The sequence below is a fragment of the Oncorhynchus keta genome, chromosome 1 (assembly GCF_023373465.1).
Source record: "Oncorhynchus keta strain PuntledgeMale-10-30-2019 chromosome 1, Oket_V2, whole genome shotgun sequence".
NCBI lineage: Eukaryota > Metazoa > Chordata > Actinopteri > Salmoniformes > Salmonidae > Oncorhynchus > Oncorhynchus keta.
The window spans coordinates 58,483,795-58,505,029 of NC_068421.1; the positions used below are offsets into that span (position 1 = coordinate 58,483,795).

Here is a 21,235-nt window from a genome sequence, read left to right on the forward strand (position 1 = left end):
TCGGGCAAATTGTAGTCTTTGCACCATTGGTCAGTGGATATTTCTCACCTTTTCTCAGGTTTGTAGCCACCTGAGACCTCCCCCTGAGCAGCTAGCTGATGGATGGACAAAACAGATCAGACATCAGTAAAAAGGGTCAGTGTTATGTACATTTAGTTATCCATATATTATACCAAGTAATATGCATAATATTTCAATCTCCCTCAGTTATATACTAATATAGTAAGCCTACAGTAAAGAAAACTACAGAGGGGTCATTTTGGGCCATTCCTGTAACAGTGCGTTACGTATTGATTTATGAATGAGTGTGTATACACAGCAGTGTTTTAAGGTATTTTGCTTGTTTGTTTTTTTTCTGAGTTTAGACAGCCATTCTTACCGTCTCAATTAGAATTGTTAGATACTACTTCACTGTTGGAGTTAGGAACACTTCGAACACCCGCAATAACACCTGCTAAATATGTGTATGTGACCAATAAGATTTTATTTTATTTCATTTGAAGTAGCTGGTCGGACTGTGACCTCGTTCCCACGCTGCCTATTAATGGGGGAGTTGGAGTATTAACAAACTCGCATCCAAATCCATGTTCTCTGGTAGCAAGGAGCAATACAGAGATTGCATAATGCCTATAATCATTTGACAATTTAGGCAAACTGAAAATGGTGCAGCCCTTTATTGTAGACAAATTGACAAGTGTGATTACTGTATGAGAAATCCTATAGAGCGTTTAGAACCAACATATGTTGTTGTAGGACTGACGGTCATACCATTTAACCTGTACTCTGGACTCCCCTGGTAGACATGTAAGGTACTGGATTCCACTGCTAGGCCATCACCTGAGACCATGTGTATACTGGCTGCAAGATCTGGTATCTCATCACCATCTGTACCATCCATGGTCACTTGAATCAACATCGAAATATATATGACCATAATCTCTGGCCAGCAGAAGAAAAAATATGGAACAAATGCTCTATATTCTGATTATCTCACTGTTTGGCTTAATTTTCAAAACTGTGGAAAGAAATTTCACAAATTAACTTTTCACAAGGCACACCTGTTAATTGAAATGCATTTCAGGTGACTACCTCATGAAGTTGGTTGAGTGAATACCAAGACTGTGCAAAGCTGTCATCAAGGAAAATGGTGGCTACTTTGAAGAATCTCACATTTTTTGGTTACTATTTGATTCCATATATGTTATTTCATAGTTTTTATGTCTCCACTATTATTCTACAAATTAGAAAAATAGTAAAAATAAAGAAAAACCCTGGAATGAGTAGGTGTGTCCAAACGTGACTGGTACTGTATACAGTATAGCATATAAAATGGAGGACCAGGAGATTCAACTTCATGTTAAAAGAGGTCATTAGCGAATACTTTAACTAACGTTAGCAAGCCAGCTCGCTAGTAACTTTAGCTGGCTGCACATTAGCTAGCTACGGTAGCTAAACAGCTTCGTTAAGTAGCTAGTTAGCTAACGATACCTGTCTTAACCATACATAGCTTTGGTAAACCTAGCTATATTATTTGAAAAGTCATTACTTTATTACATTGAGTAGAAAGCTACCGCGAGGACGTGCTCCATCGACTCTGTGGATTAAGCATGCTTTTGGTGCAAAGTCGATAGCGAGCTGGACTTCAGGCAAGGAGGTTGAGGGTTCGAAACCTGCTACCTGCTTGTTTCATTTGAAGTTGTGTACAATTATAAGTATGACCATATAGTATTAAGTATGACCAATATATTTGGTTTATATTGCCCATTCATTGTCCGAGACACAGTAGTACATTGGGACCCAAAAGCATAATCAGTGCTCTAACTCCTCCTTGGTCGTTAGGGCAAATCTGGTCTGTATAGGAGGTTTTTTTCCACACCTAGCTTGGCTATTAGACTATTCTTTAGTAAAGGTTGAATAGTCTATTCAGCTATTAGCCCCCTCCTCAACTTGCAACAAATTGTTACTCCCATCTCATTCCTCACCCACTTCCATGCGTCATTCTCCGCCCAAGTGGCTCGCTTGTGGGCGTGCTGGCGGGATATGGCAGCAACTTCGGTTGTGCGGAAAGAATTCTGCATAGCAAATTTATATGAAGATCTGGTTATTCACAGGCAAATTGTTATATGATATGGAGGTACATTTGTGTATTTTTGACGAGCAAAACTTTTTTATTTTCAATCAAAAAAATTTGATCTGAAAGCAAAAACGATGCTTCAAAATAAAATAAAATGTTTTGCTATCAAATATTTTGTAAAAGAGCACAAAATGTTTTATTCCCAAAAAATGTATTTGAAAACAAAACTTAATTTAAAACAATTTGATTTCGCTATAAACCACGCTCCATTTTGGCAATTTTTGGAATTGTCAATTTGGGTACAACCAATACTTTCTTTCTGACACAAAGGAAGCCATAACCTACGAAGGTTAGTTCCTACTTATTCAGTGTTGGTTCATTACATACAGTTGAAGTCAGAAATTTACATACACTTAGGTTGGAGTCATTAAAAAATCGTTTTTCAACCACTCCACAAATTTCTTGTTGACAAACTATAGTTTTGGCAAGTCGGTTAGGACATCTACTTTCTGCATGACACATGTCATTTTTCCAACAATTGTTTTCAGACAGATTATTTCACTTATAATTCACTGTATCACAATTCCAGTGGGTCAGAAGTTGACATACACTAAGTTGACAGTGTCTTTAAACAGCTTGGAAATTTACAAAAAATTACTTAATGGCTTTAGGAGCTTCTGATAGGCTAATTGACATAATTTGAGTCAATTTGAGGTGTACCTGTGGATGTATTTCAAGGCCTACCTTCAAACTCAGTGCCTCTGCTTGACATCATGGGAAAATAAAAGGAAATCAGCCTAGACCTCCACACCTCCACAAATTGTAGACCTCCACAAGTCTGGTTCATCCTTGGGAACAATTTCCAAATGCCTGAAGGTACCATGTTCATATGTACAAACAATAGTATGCAAGTATAAACACCATGGAACCACGCAGCCGTCATACCGCTCAGGAAGGAGACACATTCTGTCTCCTAGAGATGAATGTACTTTGGTGAGAAAAGTGCAAATCAATCCCAGAACAACAGCAAAGGCCCTTGTGAACATGGAAGAAGCCACTTCTCCAAAACCGCCATCAAAATGCCAGACTACGGTTTGCAACTGCACATGTGGACAAAGATGGTACTTTTTGGAGAAATGTCCTCTGGTCTGATGAAACAAAAATAGAACTGTTTGGCCATAATGACCATGGTTATGTTTGGAGGAAAAAGGGGGAAGTTTGCAAGCCGAAGAACACCATCCCAACCATGAAGCACGGGGGTGGCAGCATAATGTTGTGGGGGTGCTTTGCCGCAGGAGGGACTGGTGCACTTCACAAAATAGATGGCATCATGAGGACGGAAAGTTATGTAGATATATTGAAGCAACATCTCAAAACATCCGTTTTAGCATATTTCCAAAGTTGTGGCAAAATGGCTTAAGGACAACAAAGTCAAGGTATTGGAGTGGCCATCACAAAGCCCTGACCTCAATCCTACAGAACATTTGTGGACAGAACTTAAAAGGCGTGTGCGAGCAAGGAGGCCTACAAACCTGACTCAGTTACACCACCTCTGTCAGGAGGAATGGGCCAAAATTCACCCAACTTATTGTGGGAAGCTTGTGGAAGGCTACCTGAAACGTTTGACCCAAGTTAAACACTTGAAAGGCAATGCTATCAAATACTAATTAGGTGTATGTAAACTTCTAACCCACTGGAAATGTGATGAAGGAAATAAAAGCTCAAATAAATTATTCTCTCTAATATTATTCTGACATTTCACATTCTTAAAATAAAGTGGTGATCCTAACTGACCTAAAACAGGAAATTTTTACTAGGATTAAATGTGAGGAATTGTGAAAAACTGAGTTTAAATGTATTTCACTAAGGTGTATGTAAACTTCCGGCTTCAACTGTACATACACACCGTAGAATGATAAATCATGCAATTATTATTCTTAAGATAATTCTTAAGACCAAAAACATGTATCTACAAATGCCTGTTCTCAAACATTTTCAGTTTAATTCATTGAACTTACTTTCATGGCAACTCATATGCAGGCCATGTCCTATTTAGTTTTATAGTCGATATATAATCATATTTCACGTGTAACGGTTAGCTTTTTTTTTCAGAAAGATGAAAGAACAGAATATGTCTCAGGGAATGCTATTCTGATATGTCATATGAAGAGTTACCGTAGACAAGAAAGTCAGGGCCATTAAGGCATGGATGACCCATGTGGGCTTTTCTTGTTCACACTGATACAAATCATAAATTGATAAGGTACTAAGATGTATGTCTCCATCAAATATAAGTTTCTTTTAACTTTTTTATTCGTACAAATTTTCAATGATGTATGAAATTGGAATTGTTTTTCATCAACTGGTAATGCGTAAATAATGAAACAGGTTCATTCATGGCGGAAGACCACAGGACCACAGGGATTAGGTCCCCCCCACCCCACAAAAGCCTTTTCTTTCTCTCTGTTAGAGTGGAACGCTTATGGAGAGATGTTTGGAGTGCTGTGACATGTTTGGAGGAAGAAGGCTACCTTGACCTGTCAAATTCTTTCTTTTCAGGTCGTCATCAAGCTTCAAGTGGTATTTATGTATTCATTTGTGATCTGGTAATGTAAAAGTCTAATGACATTATCTTGTATTGTTTGTCCTAATGTGTCTGTTTTTCAGCATGAGTACTCAGTAGCCACTTAGTGTAGACACCAGGTGAGACTACACACAGATTCCTGTTGAATAGTCTCTTGAACTACCTTATATTCGCAATAACAGTTGGTCTCCTTCACTTCATCCCCCTTCTCCCTAAATCCTATAGGTTATATCAGCTGTGTCGGTGAACCCCTCTCGCATCTGAACTGGCTGACACAGAGGGCACAGCATGATCATAGTTGAGAGGTCACTTGGTCGGGTCAACAGGAAGTATTATTAAAGATGCTTTACATTGACATACAGGTAGATGTAGTAATACCAGAGTTAATGATCCAAGGTCAGTTTTTCATTTCACCTCCTGTTGATTATGATGACTGACTGTGTTAGAATTTTTAAAAACAAAGCTTAATCATGCTCTCTATCCTTCTGTCTATCGTCTGCATGTATGTTTTGATGTGAGAGAGGAAGCCAGTCCCGTCATCGCCACCTCACCCGCTCTTAAGATTACCTTCCAGCCGACTGGGAGCCCAAGGCTGGTTAGGAGACACTGCTAGAGACACGATGTAATTGTGATGAACTGAGAGAATATTAGGGTAGCACTGTAAGTCATTAATCATATGCTGTCTTCCCTGCTCCGGTTTTACCGCTTTCCTTTTCTGTCTTCTATACATCTTCCCACCTCTATTTTTATAATGCACACCATATGTGCATTGAAGTACAAATTGAACTTTTATTTATAATGTATGTATTTATAACACCTGGATAATGGACTTTCAATAAAGCGTTTCACATTCTCCACTGGTTGAAAATATCTCATTGAAATAGTACACCTATCCTGTGCCCTCAGATTAATGCAGATGAAGGGAGTTAGATATGCATAGGAAGTGTAGTGTACTGTTTTTTCTTCTGTATATATGAATTACAAATCATCCTTTACTTAAATCATGTTTCTAGTCTATTGCATAGTTACAACATGTAATCATTGATGTCCCAGGAGCAGGAGTGTTAAACATTGAAGTCTATGATTGTAATGCTCCCAGGCAGACTAAATAACTTTTTTGCCCGCTTTGAGGACAATACAGTGCCACTGACACAGCCTGCAACGAAAACATGCAGACTCTCCTTCACTGCAGCCGAGGTGAGTAAAACATTTAAACGTCAGCTAAATTGCTAAATAGCGATTTTCGTAAATTAACTTTATGGCAAATAAATATGCACAATAATTTATCACTACATTAACTAACATATTCCTCTCAATTATACATTTTTTGCTTGACCCGTTATGACCTTTCTAATGACTTATATTTGCTTCCACTGTAATGTTTTGTCAGCCATTTTTGCTGAAGAATGTCACCAGCGACGGATGGCTCGCGTCAAATTCATCATTGGAACCACTTTGTATGACTGGTCAAATAAAAACATTGGGACCCAAATGCATAATGAGTGCTCTTGCAGTGGTCTGGAGCAATGAAGCCGTGATGCTGGGTACCCCTAAGTCCCGCGGTGTAAACTCACAACCTTTAAAGGAGGAACCACTGTATATGTCAAGATAATTGCAAAAGGGTTTTCTGATGATCAATTAGCTATTTAAAATGATAAACTTGGATTAGCTAACACAATGTGCCATTGTAACACAGTAGTGGTGGTTGCTGATATTGGGCCTCTGTACGCCTATGTAGATAATCCATTAAAAATCAGCTGTTTCCAGCTACAACAGTCATTTACAACATTAACAATGTCTACACTGTATTTCTGATCAATTTGTTGTCATTTAATGGACCAAAAATGTGCTTTTCTCTCAAACTTTTGAATGGTAGTGTACATCTAGTAAAGGAATAGAAATATATGGACGAGCAATGTTAGTAAACTATTATGTTTATCCTTAACCATTGATTCCTCATCTGGTCTCTTCTCTGCACCTGGGTCCAACCTCACCATGTCACAGATTTTGCCTTGTGTTTTAGGTTATTATCCTGCTGAAAGATTAATTAATTTCCGTGTCTGGAGGAAAGCAGACTCTGAATGAGGTTTTCCTCAAATGTTTCCTGTGCTTTGCTCCAGTACGTTCTATTTTATCCTGAAAAACTCTGCAGTCCCTAATGACTGCAAGCATACCCATAACATGATGCAGCCACCATTATGCTTGAAAATATGGAGAGTGGTACACCGTAATGTGTTGTATTGGATTTGCTGCATACATAACACTTTGTATTCAGAACAAAAAGGTAATTGCTTTGCCACGTTTTTCTAAATTAGTTTAGTGCAGGGGTGGCAAACTCATTCCATGGAGGGCTGGTTTATGTTTTTTTCCTTTCAATGAAGACCTAGACAACTAGGTGAGCGGAGTTCCTTACTAATCAGTGACCTTCATTCATCAATAAAGTACAAGGATGGAGCAAAAACTCGCAGACACTCGACCCGCTGTGTTCCAGACCAGATGCATGTTTTGGAATATTTGTATTCTGTACAGGCTTCCTTCTTTTCACTGTAATATTGCAAAAAATATGCCAGGACATATACTCCGAGCATGTGCTGACGAACTGGCAAGTGTCTTCACTGACATTTCCAAACTGTCCCTGACTGAGTCTGTAATACCAACATGTTCCAAGCAGGTAACCTGCCTAAATGACTACCAACCTGTAGCACTCACGTCTGTAGACATGACGTGCTTTGAAAGGCTGGTCATGGCTCACATCAACACCATTATCCCAAAAACTCCAGACACACTTCAATTTGCATACCGCCCAACAGATCCACAGATAATGCAATCTCTATTGCACTCCACACTGCCCTTTCCCACCTGAACAAAAGGAACACCTATTTGAGAATGCTATTCATTGACTAGAGCTCAGTGTTCAACACCATAGTGCCCTCATAGCTCATCACTAAGCTAAGGACCCTGGGACTAAACACCTCCCTCTGCAACTGGATCCTGGACTTCTTGACGGGCTGCCCCCAGGTGGTAAGGGTAGGTAACCACACATCTGCCTTGTTGATCCTCAACACAGGGGCTCCTCAGGGGTCAGTCCCCTCCTGCACTCCCTGTTCACTCGTGACTGTATGGCCAGGCACGACTCCAACGCCATCATTAAGTTTGCCGATGACAGAAAAGTGGTAGGCCTGACCACCGATGAGACAGCCTATAGGGAGGAGGTCAGAGACCTGGCCATGTGGTTCCAGGATAAAAACCTCTCCCTCAACATGATCAAGGCAAAGGAGATGATTGTGGACTGCAGGAAAGGAGGACCGAGCACGCCCCCATTCTCAACGACAGGGATGTAGTGGAGCAGGTTGAGAGCTTCAAGTTCCTTGATGTGCACATCACCAATAAACTATCATGGTATAAACACACCAAGACAGTTGTGAAGAGGGCACGACAAAGCCTATTCCCCCTCAGGAGACTGAAAATATTTGGCATGGGTCCTCAGATCCTCAAAAGGTTCTACAGCTGTACCATCGAGAGCACTGGTTGCATCACTGCCTGGTATGGCAACTGCTCGACCTCCGACCACAAGGCACTACAGAGGGTAGTGTGTACGGCCCAGTACATCACTAGGACCAAGCTTCCTGCCATCCAGGACGTCTATACCAGGTGGTGCAGAGGAAGGCCCTATAAGTTGTCAAAGACTCCAGCCACCCTAGTCATAGACGGTTCTCTCTGCTACCGCATGTCAAGCGGTACAGGAGTGCCAAGTCTAGGTCCAAGAGGCTTCTTAACAGCTTCTACCCCGATGCCATAAGACACTGTGTCCCCGCACATTGACGCTACACCGGTACCCCCTGTATATAGCCTCGCTATTTTACTGCTGCTCTTTAATTATCTGTTATTTTTTATTTTTACTTAACACTTATTTTTCTAAACTGCATTGTTGGTCAAGGGTAAGTAAGCATTTCAGTGTAAGGTCTGTTGCATGTGGCAAATACAATTTGATTTGATTTGTAAATTAGGTTAGTATTGGCCTTGTGCTGAAAACCCTCAGTGGTTTCTTTCCTCTCCGGCAACTGAGTTAGGAAGGATGCCTGTATATTTGTAGTGACTGGGTGTATTGATACACCATCCAAAGTCTAATTAATAACTTCACCATGCCCAAAGGGATATTCAATGTCTGCTTGATGCCCATCTTTGCAAGGCATAGGAAAAACCTCCCTGGTCCCTGGTTGAATCAGTGTTTTAAATCCACTGCTCGACTGAGGGGTACAGAGATGAGGTAGTAATTAAAAAATAATATTAAACACTGTTATTGCACATAGAGTGAGTCCATGCAACTTATGTGATTTCAGTAAATGTTTACTCCTGAACTTATTTAGGATTGCCATAACCAACCGGTTAAATACTTATGGACCAAAACAGGCTGAAATTTCAGGCGATCTTTTCAAAGAGCTTTTACACTAAAAGGGCATTGTAATAATTTTCTAAATGTCATAGCATTATTCCAACCTCATACAGAATTTCTCTATACATTGTGCAATACACAGTTTTGGCGATATATTTCCTGGATCATTCTTGGTCTTTACCAAACACTTGAAAATGAAAGCATTTATTAGCAAATCTTTAAATCGTATAATCACATCGCAACAAAAGCATTAGCTGTAGCTAGTTAGTCACTAACATTTTCCAGTGGAATACCAGTAAGTAAACATTCTACAGAGGGCTTAATAGTGATGGAATCAAGCATGGTTAGTGTGTAAAAAGTCAATAGGGATGTTAAGAAAGGTGTATTAAAATGACAATTCCACTGTATTGAAATGTGGGATAGCTCAGAGCTTTTATATAGCTTCAGCTATTTTCTATCCATATTCTATCCGTATTCTTCAGAACGGTAGATCGTATGGGCGGAATGAACTAGTCTTGTGCTAACTGCGATGACTTGTGCAGTGCATCTCACACTAGAGTAGAGTCTTTACTGGAGGCCCCTGACTTGCGGGCCAGCACGCTTCTCATCTCATTGTTAATGCCATTCCATGGCTTAGACGGAGACTGCAGGGACCCCGACTCTGTCGACAGGGTCCTGTGCATTCTCGAGCCACCCCCACTGCCACCACTACTGTAGCCCTCCTTGTCACTGCCGTGACTCTGTGGGCCGTGGGATGGGGAGTGATGCTGGTGATGCTGCTTTGGGTCAGTACAGGGAGGGTAGGACAACTGTCGGTGGAGATGGGAGTTGTTGCGATGCCTCCTGGGTTTGTCCTCTTCTTGGAGCTCGCCGTGGCGGACGGCAGGGGTGCACTCTCCATGCTGGTTCTGGTACACGGTGTCAGTGTGCTCCCCACCATGGTAGTGTTGGGCGGTGCGGGCGGCTTTGACCAGTGAGTGAATCACGATCACCAGCAGAATCAGGATTCCTGAGGCCAGTACGCATGCGCTGGCGATGCCGGTCTCTACCTCAAACACCAGCAGCATGTAGATGGACATAGCTGCAGTAGAAAAAGGGACAGACAGAGAGAGAGAGTGAGACTGACATAAAGAGAGAGCGCCGCAGAGTGACAGGTACAGAAAGACTAGTTTATTACACTGTGAGAAAGATCACTTTTCAGGTCCCTTTTTCTCCCAGGGATGAATAACTCTAAATATTGTAGTTCATTGGCATTGTTTTTTTTGTGTGTATTTTCCTCTATTTGACTAATGTTTAGTCATCTTTCAGCAGTTGAATAACAACAGACCCAGGAGTGATAAAGGAGGGAGGATTGAAGAATAACTTTGGGATATGATGATGATGTTATGGAATTGCACAGCTCCCACTGAAAGGGAGCTGTGGGATCAGGGGGTCATCCACCCTCCATTACAACGGTGCACTGCCTCCCACCTGGACAGCCAACAGCTTTGCCTTGCCAGGACCTGCCTTAAGACATGCCAGTAATGCACGTCTGTCAAACACACCGTTTTGGGCCTTGTGTATCAATCAGTTGAAGGGACTCTGAAAGCAGTGACCTTTGCCTCTGCTGCAAATTAACTGGAGTATATTTGTAGAAATCTGAATGAATTTGTCCTTTCTAAGGTCACGCAACGCTCTATTTGGTACAATCTGTTATTGTTTAGCAGTTGGTCTGAACGGATGTAATGTCTGATAAATTAATCTGCTTTAGCTAAATGAAAAGTGCTTTCACATGACGTTATGTGGGGTGACTACAGTGTTCATAATACTACCGAATATATATTCCAGACTTGGAATTGTTTCAACTCTCTACCCAAGGCTTTTACTTGCGACATAATTAAATGCACTAAAGAGTAACAATGGGTACATATTGAAGATGTGCATGCTCATCCCCAGAATGTTTTCACGTGTCTATTTTCAAAGGATAAAGCAAAGAACATGAACAACTTCATAGTTAAGAATACTATAACAACATTGAAGAACATGAAACGGATTCTACAAGAACCAATATCACTCCCTAAAAACAATGGAGCAATCCTTGGATAGCATTTCAGAATTAACCGATTAAATTGGCCCACGTGGAACATTAAATGCATAGAAACCGTAAATTACTTGGCAACAGAAAATGCATTTATTTCCATGATAGAATTAAAAAGTAATTTTGGACTGACCAATGTAGATAGTTTCAACTACATGCAACTTAAAAGTTACATATCACAATATGTTGATTTTAAATCATTTAGACATCAGAGCAACCTTGAGGGAATCTTATTTGAGTCAGAAAAGGAAGTTCATATGATAGGGAAGATATACAAATCTTGCAGAGAGCATATCCCACTGACAAGCTCTTAAAAAAACTGTTGGAACCAAGATTTAAGAACTGATGTTGGCACAAGATGGAGGGAAAGTTGGAGCATAACTAAAGAAATTACAATTAACGAAAATGGAAGCTAATGTATGGCATTTATTATACAAGAGACAAAGTTCACAAATTCTACAGCGCAAGGTAAGGTCATGTCTTAAGTCTAAAACAAATAATGAATCAATAATTCATGCTTTCTGGGAACGCTATGAAGTCCGGAAGTTGTGGGCGGGGCTAGAAATGCGGCTGTCAGAAGTATTACAATGTAAATGTACTTTTAATCCATCTGTTTGCATATTTCAAGACATAGCATGTGGGGGTGTAGTGAGATACCCGATTTGTTGAACGATTCTCTTCTCATTTAAAAAAAAATGTGTACTAAAAACATAGAAATCAATCCACCATCATTAGCACAACAGAAAAATATAATGATTTATTATTTAAATAATCAAAAGTGTGCGGGCAAGAAACAAAATGGTGCAGTTTCAGGCCGTGTTGCGGAAAGTGATGCATGCGCTGGAGATGGGGGTTTGTGCTTGTGGGTCTGGGAAGGTGGGATGTTTGTATGATGTTGTTTGTATGTGTATGTATTGTTTATAAAATATCAAATAAAATCTTACAACGGCAACAACAACAAAATACTACCAAATATGTTGCAGTTTGATACTCATGATATAGCCAATGAGTTTGTGGTGCCACTTGTAAAAAATATTTGTAAGGATCTTCTAATTTTATTCAAACAGTTCATTATGGCCCTTACTGTTTACATTTGTTGTCTGTCTTACCTGCTAAGTATACTGAAACCCCAAGGCAAAATAATCCAATGGCCACATGTCGGACAGTTTGGCTATGGAATAGGAACCAGTCTGCTCTATGGGAGGAAATGAAGAAAATGCAATCAGTGACAATGATGACATGATCGTATGTTGACGGGTATTGTTCAATTAGTTCACAATTATTTATTTGCACCAAAATAAATAACTGATTTCAAGGTTCAAATTAGGCCTTCTCTTCTGTCCATTATTTTTCTATCATGAGATACTTTTCTTCTCAAAATTAGTTGGTTTATAGAATGCTTTGTCATTACTTGCACTGGAGTGCACAGAAGCTAGATCTATATGAAAGTCATAAAAAGCACAGACACAATTCTAACCCATCGCGGGAAAGAGCTAGGCCACTGAGACCATAGGCTGTGCACTGGGTGTACAACGAGGGAACGCTATTGTTTGTCGAACTTGTACTGAGTTCAGAGATAGGAGTGGTCGGTCAAGCAGCCTCTGTGGTACACACGGAAAGTGGTGAATTTATAAGAATGTAATATTCTTAATTTAATTTATGTCAATGTCCAACTTTAATATAATTGAAGCATGTTATTCAACAAAACAAACTGCAGGTGCATCAGTGATACAATTCTTGCCGACAACAAATACATTATCCTTAAAGTATGTTGATGAATGTGTACCTTTCTGTATCTTCTCCTCTGCATATCTCGGTTGTAAAGTAGCTGTGCAGAAGGCAGACCATGACAGAGCTCAAATTGAGCGTGAGGGAGAGAGCAGAGAGCACTATAGACACAGGCATAAGCACTGCCCAAACATTAGTTGGCACGATGGAGATGTTGGGGGGTGATTCCTTCACAGCAATCTGTTGTGATTGTATCTGGAAAATCAAAATGACCGATAGCAGAGACATAATCCCAGATAGGATCCCTAATGAAGACAGGACCATCAAAGACCGCTGGCTATAAACGTACCTCATATTTGGGCTATAAATCACAGACTGACATGGGCGCCCCTATCTTTGGAGAAAAATGTCCCGGTCGGAATCTCCTTTATCCTCGTACACGCGTTATCTTTCGCAACCTCTTCAATCTGCCATATACTGTATCTGTAAAAGAGTTGAAACAATTGTGAATAGGAAAAAGTAAGAAACCTGGGATTGAAAGAATGTGCGTGTTATTTGCGTGTTGTGCACAAGCACCCGATCCCCCGACCGAGCATGTGATGTTTTTAAAATCTCCGGATTAAAAACTTTGAAACAACAATGGATTTTTCAATTGGATTCTCCAAAACAATGCGTTTAAATGCTCGTCCGAAACAGTCCACTGCCGGAGGGAAAACTGTTTGCAAACTTTAGAAAACTGTTCAATTTCCTTTCCAAAACATGAATTTCCGCCGCATTGAATGCATTTGTTAAACGTGTTAAAACAATTGCAGTAGTGCGCTTTGAATTTAAACTTCCGATACATTTGAAATGTGAAGAAAACATTGGTCCAAAATATGTATTTGTTTGTGACCAGGTCTATGATTTTTATTTATATTTGTTAGTCTGGGCTACAGTTATATATTTGATGCAGTTTAATGCTATTGAAAATGAATAAGGATCCACCAAAAGACATTAATCAGTTCGCGATACCTTTAACCTCTATAATTAGGCATTACCTGTAAATCATGCAATAGAAGCCTCCTGGAAATTAATCCCAATTAACAGCTGGCTGCAAACTGGTCACAGAGCAAAACTTATTATATGTTACTAAAACCTGTGCCACTGTCCATTTAGTATATGTTACATTAGGTTACATTACATTGGCCTACCAATGTAATAGTGGTCATATGAATTGTAGGACGCATAGTATTGTAATGAAACAGGCAGGGAGCAGGCCTCGAACCCTCGACCTTCTCACCCGAGGTCCGGCGCGCTATCGACTGTGCCGCAAAAGCATGCTCATGTGGCAGAGTCGATTTCAACGCTTACCTTACACTACTCCCTCCTTTCAAATAGCGCGTCCTCGTCCACCGGCCAAGCACACGCACTGTCGTGGATGCAAGGTCCGATCCCACTTCTGACACCAATGTAATGAAACAGGCAGGGAGCAGGCCTCAAACCCTTGACCTTCTAGCCCGAGGTCCAGCGCGCTATCCACTGTGCCCCAAAAGCATGCTCGTGCGGCATAGTCGATTTCCACGCTTATAAAGCCAGGGTCGTTACAGTATGTTACAAATTACAATTCATATGATATTTTATGAATTGCAATACGTACAATATGTTACAAATTTGCTATATATATCAAATGTTATGAATTCCAATTTGCTGTTGCTAACGTTAGCTAGGCTAGGGGTTAAGGTTAGGAGTTAGATTAAAGGGTTACGTTTATTGTTCAGGGAAGGGTTAGCTAACATGCTAAGTCGTTGCATGCTAAGATAACATGCTAAGGAGTAGCTAAAAAGTAGTAAGTCGTTGCAAAGATGCTAATTGGGTCAAATGCTAAAGTTGTCCGTGATGAGATTTTAACATGCAACCTTTCCCTTCTCATACTAAATGTCTCAAATAACGTAGCCTAATGTAGCATATCATACTAAACAGAGTTTCACAGATTTTAGTAACATATAATATGCTTTCTCTGAGACCAGGCTGAACTAAATAGTGTCTACATTGGTTATTGTTTTGTGTTTCATGCAAGAGCTTCATAAAGGTTTATCATAGTCCAAAACATGTACATGTATGCACGGCAGTGTTCTAGAATATTGGACGGTTGACTTTCGTAGCCTACTTTTCTAACTCTCAGCACAGCTCAAGCAATTTCTCCATCTGTCCATACATTCAAATGAATAGAGAATGTGTACCAGAGACGCATTGGTTGGGAATTGTAGTGAGGTGCGTATTCCATCTGTGCGTCCCCACAGATGGTGGTCTCAGAGCCTTGTAGCTATTGTATTTCGAAATGGGACGCTGAACTATCGCGTTCTAACAGTGGTGGAAAAAGTAAACAATTGACATAATTGACTAAAACGAAATAGACCTTAATAGAAAAGGACTCAAGTAAAAGTGAAAGTCACCCAGTAAAATACCACATGAGTAAAAGTCGAAAAGTATTTGGTTTTAAATATACTTAAGTATCCAAAGTAAATCTAATTGCTAAAATATACTTAAGTATCAAAAGTAAAAGTATAAATCATTTCAAATTCCTTATAATAAGCAAATCAGACGGCACCATGTTCTTGTTGTTTAAATTTTTGGATAGCTAACACTTTACAAACAAATCATGTGTGTTTAGCGAGTTCGCCAGATCAGAGGCCGGGAATGACACGGGATGTTCTCTTGATACGTGCGTCAATTGGACCATTGTCCTGTGCTGCTAAGCAAATCAAATGTAAAGAATACTTTTGGGTGTCAGGGAAAATGTATGGAGTGAAAAGTACATTATTTTCTTTAGGAATGTAGTGAAGTAAAAATGGTCAAAAATATAAATAGTAAAGTATTTTAACTTAAGTACTTTACACCACTGCGTCCTAGATGATGAGAAGCGATAGTCTGGTGCACCATTGGGACATAGCCGAGTGGCTCTGAGACCACCAATATGGTCTTGTCTCCGCCCTAACGATGGGAGTTGTTGTATCATCGAAGGATTTTTATAGGAGTGAACCCTCTTGCATCGCCTCTTCCTCTCTGGCAAAAGCCAAAGAGTTCCTGAGAATTTGAAATGGAGTGGCCTCTTGAACTCTCCCCCAATTAACTTTTCAATGGTTGCTTTGGAAAAAAACACTGAAATACCCAGAGACAGCGCACTGCTGTTGCTCTGTTGGTTTGAGGCTACACTCGCCCACCTTTCCTTTTAGGCCCCTATAGGAACCTTAATCCATTTCACCTTTGAAAACATTAGTGTACATTAAAGAGGCCTACTATTTAGGTCCATCATCCATATAGACTATATGGTTATGCCACTTTGGGTCATTAAATTCACCTCCATTTTCTGAAGTGTCTTTAAGTACATGGATGGTCTTTTTGATATAGTAAACAAATAGAATACCTTTTTGATATAGTAAACAAATAGAATACCTTTTTGATTTTATGCAACAAAACTTTGTTGTTGTATTAGTTCGATTCTGAAGCATAGGCTATAAGCACATGTAAAATCACACAACACCCAAAAAGCTCTACAAACCAAAGCTTATTTCAGGTATACTTTTTTAAATGTACCGATGCAGGTCTCACTAGCAATGAGGGGTAAGAGAAAGGTTCTCTACTTGTGATTGTCTGTCTCTATCTTGAAGACAGTAGGACAACTGTAGAGCAGCTAAAGGTTGGGGGTTTGGGGTAAAGGTCTTGCTTAATGCTGTTCTGATGGAGATAAGCTCGCGGCTATGAAAGTGCACACAACATAGAATTGCTCTCATACATGCACACTGACCATGGAGTCTATTTCTGAATTCAACAGCCCCACCACACACACTAAAATGGCAGCCGCTGATGTTGTCGAAAGCAGAAGTGAGCAGTTTCAGGAAAACAAAAAAGAAGTCTAAATGTGAACACTTTCCAAAGGGCTCCTTCATCTGACATAGAATGTACTCTCTTTTTAATGTGGTTCATAATGCTTGTGGGCATACATGCTATGGTCACAACACTGATATGTCAACTTTGTTACGGAATCAAAATGACTAACATACAGTATATCCTACACAATGAATAACCTTTAGACAGTGTCAACACTGCTCCTATGATTCTTAGCAGGTGGTTTTACTTTTATTTACAGGTGATGGCTGTGTTTATTCTCCACTGAATTGGGTGAATCTAGCTGCACACGGGGATGTAGCCTATAGCAGGGTTGGAAGCGGCCCTCTGAGATGTTGCTAACTCTTGCATCATAAAGGGCCTTCTTTAAGATCATCGAGTGTGTGTGTATGCGTGAGCGCACATTGGTGTGTTTGTGTGTGCTATTGAGTGGCGTGTGTGTGCATAGTGCCTGCCTGTGTTAGGAGTGTCTCTGTGTGATTGCTCGATGTTAATAACACTTGTCCTTAAATTATTTTTAGGAGTAATGAAAGCAATGTGCCACCTCCCAAAAATAGTCAAGAATTGTGTAGCTCATATAAATGATTGAGTTATAACCTCTAAATATATCCATTAAGATAGTATGTGGACTATCTTTTGGCATCTTTGAAGTGACAAATGGATACTGTATATAATAAACTATGACAGTACTATGTTTGGCCTAAGGGATGTGGCTGTATTATTGAAGAGCCAAAGCCTTGATTAGCTGCGTGAGATCAGTCAAATGGTAAGACGACTATTGTAGATCTAACAAAATCAGGCAGAACCAATGGAAGTAAGACTAGTAGGACCTGTAGGCAGTGAGATTCAATACGTTCAATGTTAGAGATTGTAACACAGCAGAATAAGTACAGAGCTATTGGATATGGGATCCTCTTATTGCCAGTATATTCACTCACCTATTGAAATGGCCCAAAATAGGAATTGGACAAAGCGAAGGAGGAATCAAAGTTACCTATCAATAGAAAACTTTTAGAAAATCCCATGCATCATCACATCGTTTAAAGTTAAGTAGCCTTCCTTTCTTTTGATAATTTCATTTCTATTTTTGTCTTTTTATCCACCACTATTCCCTTCTATTCTTAGGCCGCACTATTGATCATTTACCTTAAATTATCTATCTACTGACACACAGCCAATGTAAGTGAGTCAACAAGCAAGTGAGCAAATAGGGAGCTCCTAGGATGTGCTGTGAGACTAAATGAAAGGGTTACTACAGTAGCTTATTTTTCATGTAAAGAAAATAGGTTATTTTAATGCACACTCCAACTCATGCCAATGATAGGCCTTCATTAGAACATCGCTGACCAAGAACATTTTGTTTTGAAAACCCAAGACAGTGACCATCAATAGACATATTCTCTGTGGTTTACATATGTTTTCTTCAGAAAAAGGCACAGAAAGCGCAATAGTCAAAAATAGCATATCTATGAACAACACAGACCAAGATCAGGCGTACTATGTAGCTTATCTTGTGTCTGATCTCTGTTTGTGTGTTTATATGTGTGTGTGCTTGTGTGTGGGTGTGTGTGTGTCTACCCACTCTGCCTGCTACCTCTCCTGCAGTAATAGCTGCACACTTTACAGTAGATTAAACTACCGTGTGTGTGTGTGTGTGTGTGTGTGTGTGTGTGTGTGTGTGTGTGTGTGTGTGTGTGTGTGTGTGTGTGTGTGTGTGTGTGTGTGTGTGTGTGTTCACCTCACACACCTAACACAAAGATGGGCAAGTTGCAATAGAACATCTTCAAGTGGAATGAAGTTGAAGAGTAACTGTATATGAGAGTATTAATGGCCTTACAGGACAAGATGTTTCCAAGATGGCGTAGCAAATCAAATCAAAATCAAATCAAATCAAATGTATTTATATAGCCCTTCGTACATCAGCTGATATCTCAAAGTGCTGTACAGAAACCCAGCCTAAAACCCCAAACAGCAAGCAATGCAGGTGTAGAAGCACGGTGGCTAGGAAAAACTCCCTAGAAAGTAGCAGACGTGGTTTGTCGTCCTCTCGTTTACTTTTTGTATTTTTCGTCTTTTTTGTATATATTTCAATTTATTTTCAATCTCTTTTCCATTTTTAAATTAAATGTGACACGGATCTGCTATTTTTTAGATCGTATAGCCAGAACCTTCATCAGAAGTTAGCCATCTGAAGCTAACCAGCTAATTAGTTACTATTTAGTCATTGTTAGCCACTGATAGCGGCCTTTACCTTCTGCACAGGCACCAGCCGTTTTTTTAGCCTGGATAATACCTGCCAGTCTGCCAGTATCGGAATGTTTTTCTCCACTACAACGTCGGATTCCTGCCGTAAACCCTGGACCATTACTCCTGATCATCATAGCTAGCTAGCTGCCACCGAGTGACCCAGCCCCGAAAGCTAGCTCTGAGGCAAGCCCATGTCCCGGCCCTCTTTGTGATCACTCGGCTACTCAGCCGATGCCTGCCGGACTTTACTCCCAACACGGCTAGAATCCACTAATCCACAGGATACTTGCTGTAAGCTCTGAACCTTTGCATCGGATCATCGCCGCTAGCTAGCTGCTACCGAATGGCTATAGTGGCTAACGCCCCTGCCCCGAAGCTAGCACCAGTTAGCCGCGAGCAAGGCGCGTCTCCTGGGTAGCAAACGAAATTACTACAACTACAATACCTCTTTCGCCATCTGGCCCAGACCCTTTGTCGACACAGCACCACGCCATACCACCACGACTCGTCCGCAGACGTAACTCCATCCGCTGTGCCCTCAACCGGCCTTTGCCGGACGTCGAAGCAGACGATTCTACTTACCCCGGCCTGCTAACGTTAAACGCCGTGTCTCCCGTGTGCTAGCATGTAAACGACTACCCCGCGGCTTCCCTGTTCCATCTATTGCTGTTCACTGGACCCTGTGATCACTTGGCTACATAGCTGATGCCTGCTGGACTGTTCATTAATCACGGTACTCTATTTTGTTTATTTATTGTTTATCTGTCGGCCCCAGCCTCGAACGCAGGCCCTGTGTGTAGTTAACCGACCCTCTCTGCCCATTCATCGCCATTTTACCTGTTGCTGTTGTCTTAGCTGTTGTTGTCTTACCCGGTGTTGTCTTAGCTAGCTCTCCCAATCAACACCTGTGATTGCTTCATGCCTCGCTTTATGTCTCTCTCAAATGTCAATATGCCTTGTACACTGTTGTTTAGGATAGTTATCATTGTTTTAGTTTACTGTGGAGCCCCTAGTCCCACTCCACATGCCTCAGATACCTCCTTTGTCCCACCTCCCACACATGCGGTGACCTCACCCAGCATATCTAGCCCGTCCAGAGATGCAACCTCTCTTCTCATCACTCGGTGCCTGGGCTTACCTCCACTGTACCCGCACCCCACCATACCCCTTGTCTGTACATTATGCCCTGAATCTATTCTACCACGCCCAGAAATCTGCTCCTTTTATTCTCTGTCCCCAACGCACAAGACAACCAGTTTTGATAGCCTTTAGCCGTATCCGCATCATACTCCTCCTCTGTTCCTCGGGTGATGTGGAGGTTAACCCAGGCCCTGCGTGTCCCCAGGCACTCTCATTTGTTGACTTCTGTAACCAAAAAAGCCTTGGTTTCATGCATTAACATTAGCAGCCTCCTCCCTAAATTTGTTTTACTCACTGCATAAGCACACTCCGCCAACCCTGATGTCCTTGCCGTGTCTGAATCCTGGCTTATGAAGGCCACCAAAAATTCTGAGATTTCCATACCCAACTACAACACTTTCCATCAAGATAGACCTGCTAAAGGGGGAGGAGTTGCAATCTACTCCAGAGATAGCCTGCAAAGTTCTGTCATACTTTCCAGGTCTATGCCCAAACAGTTAGAGCTTCTAATTTTAAAAATGAATCTCTCCAGAAATAAGTCTCTCACTGTTGCCGCCTGTTATAGACCTCCCTCAGCTCCCAGCTGTACCCTGGACACCGTATGTGAATCGATTGCCCCCCATCTATCTTCAGAGTTCGTTCTGTTAGGTGACCTAAACTGGGATATGCTTAACACCAACGGCAGTCCCACAATCTAAGCTAGATGCCCTCAATCTCACACAAATTATGAAGGAACCCACCAGGTACAACTCTAAATCTGTAAACATGGGCACCCTCATAGATATTATCTTGACAAACTTGCCCTCCAAATACAACTCTGCTGTTTTCAATCAGGATCTCAGCGACCACTGCCTCATTGCCTGCATCCGCTATGGGTCCGCGGTCAAACAACCACCCCTCATCATTGTCAAACACTCCCTAAAACACTTCTGCGAACAGGCCTTTCTAATTGACCTGGCCCGGTTGTCCTGGAAGGATATTGACCTCATCCCGTCAGTAGAGGATGCCTGGTCGTTCTTTAAAAGTAATTTTATCACCATTTTAAATAAGCATGCCCCTTTCAAAAAATGTAGAACTAAGAACAGATATAGTCCTTGGTTCACTCCA

The 21,235-nt window shown here is 40.9% G+C and overlaps 1 protein-coding gene across 4 annotated transcripts; it reads right to left on the reverse strand.

Annotated features, from left to right (window-relative positions):
* Nucleotides 1-8,993: 8,993 nt before the first annotated feature.
* LOC118395650 (transmembrane protein 221-like) lies at nucleotides 8,994-20,531 on the reverse strand. 4 transcript variants are annotated; one of them, XM_035789531.2, is made up of 4 exons: nucleotides 13,206-13,619; nucleotides 12,915-13,111; nucleotides 12,238-12,323; nucleotides 8,994-10,132 (listed from the first exon to the last, which is right to left on the reverse strand). In XM_035789531.2, the coding sequence occupies exons 2-4, from the start codon at nucleotides 13,031-13,033 to the stop codon at nucleotides 9,600-9,602; spliced, it is 738 nt and encodes a 245-aa protein (XP_035645424.1). In that variant the 5' UTR covers nucleotides 13,034-13,111; nucleotides 13,206-13,619; the 3' UTR covers nucleotides 8,994-9,599. The 4 variants fall into 4 exon arrangements, with proteins under 4 accessions (XP_035645424.1, XP_052335355.1, XP_035645419.1 ...); XM_052479395.1 differs by lacking the exons at nucleotides 12,915-13,111; nucleotides 13,206-13,619 and adding an exon at nucleotides 20,424-20,531; XM_035789526.2 differs by having other exon boundaries at nucleotides 12,915-13,620.
* Between the last annotated feature and the right edge of the window lie 704 nt (nucleotides 20,532-21,235).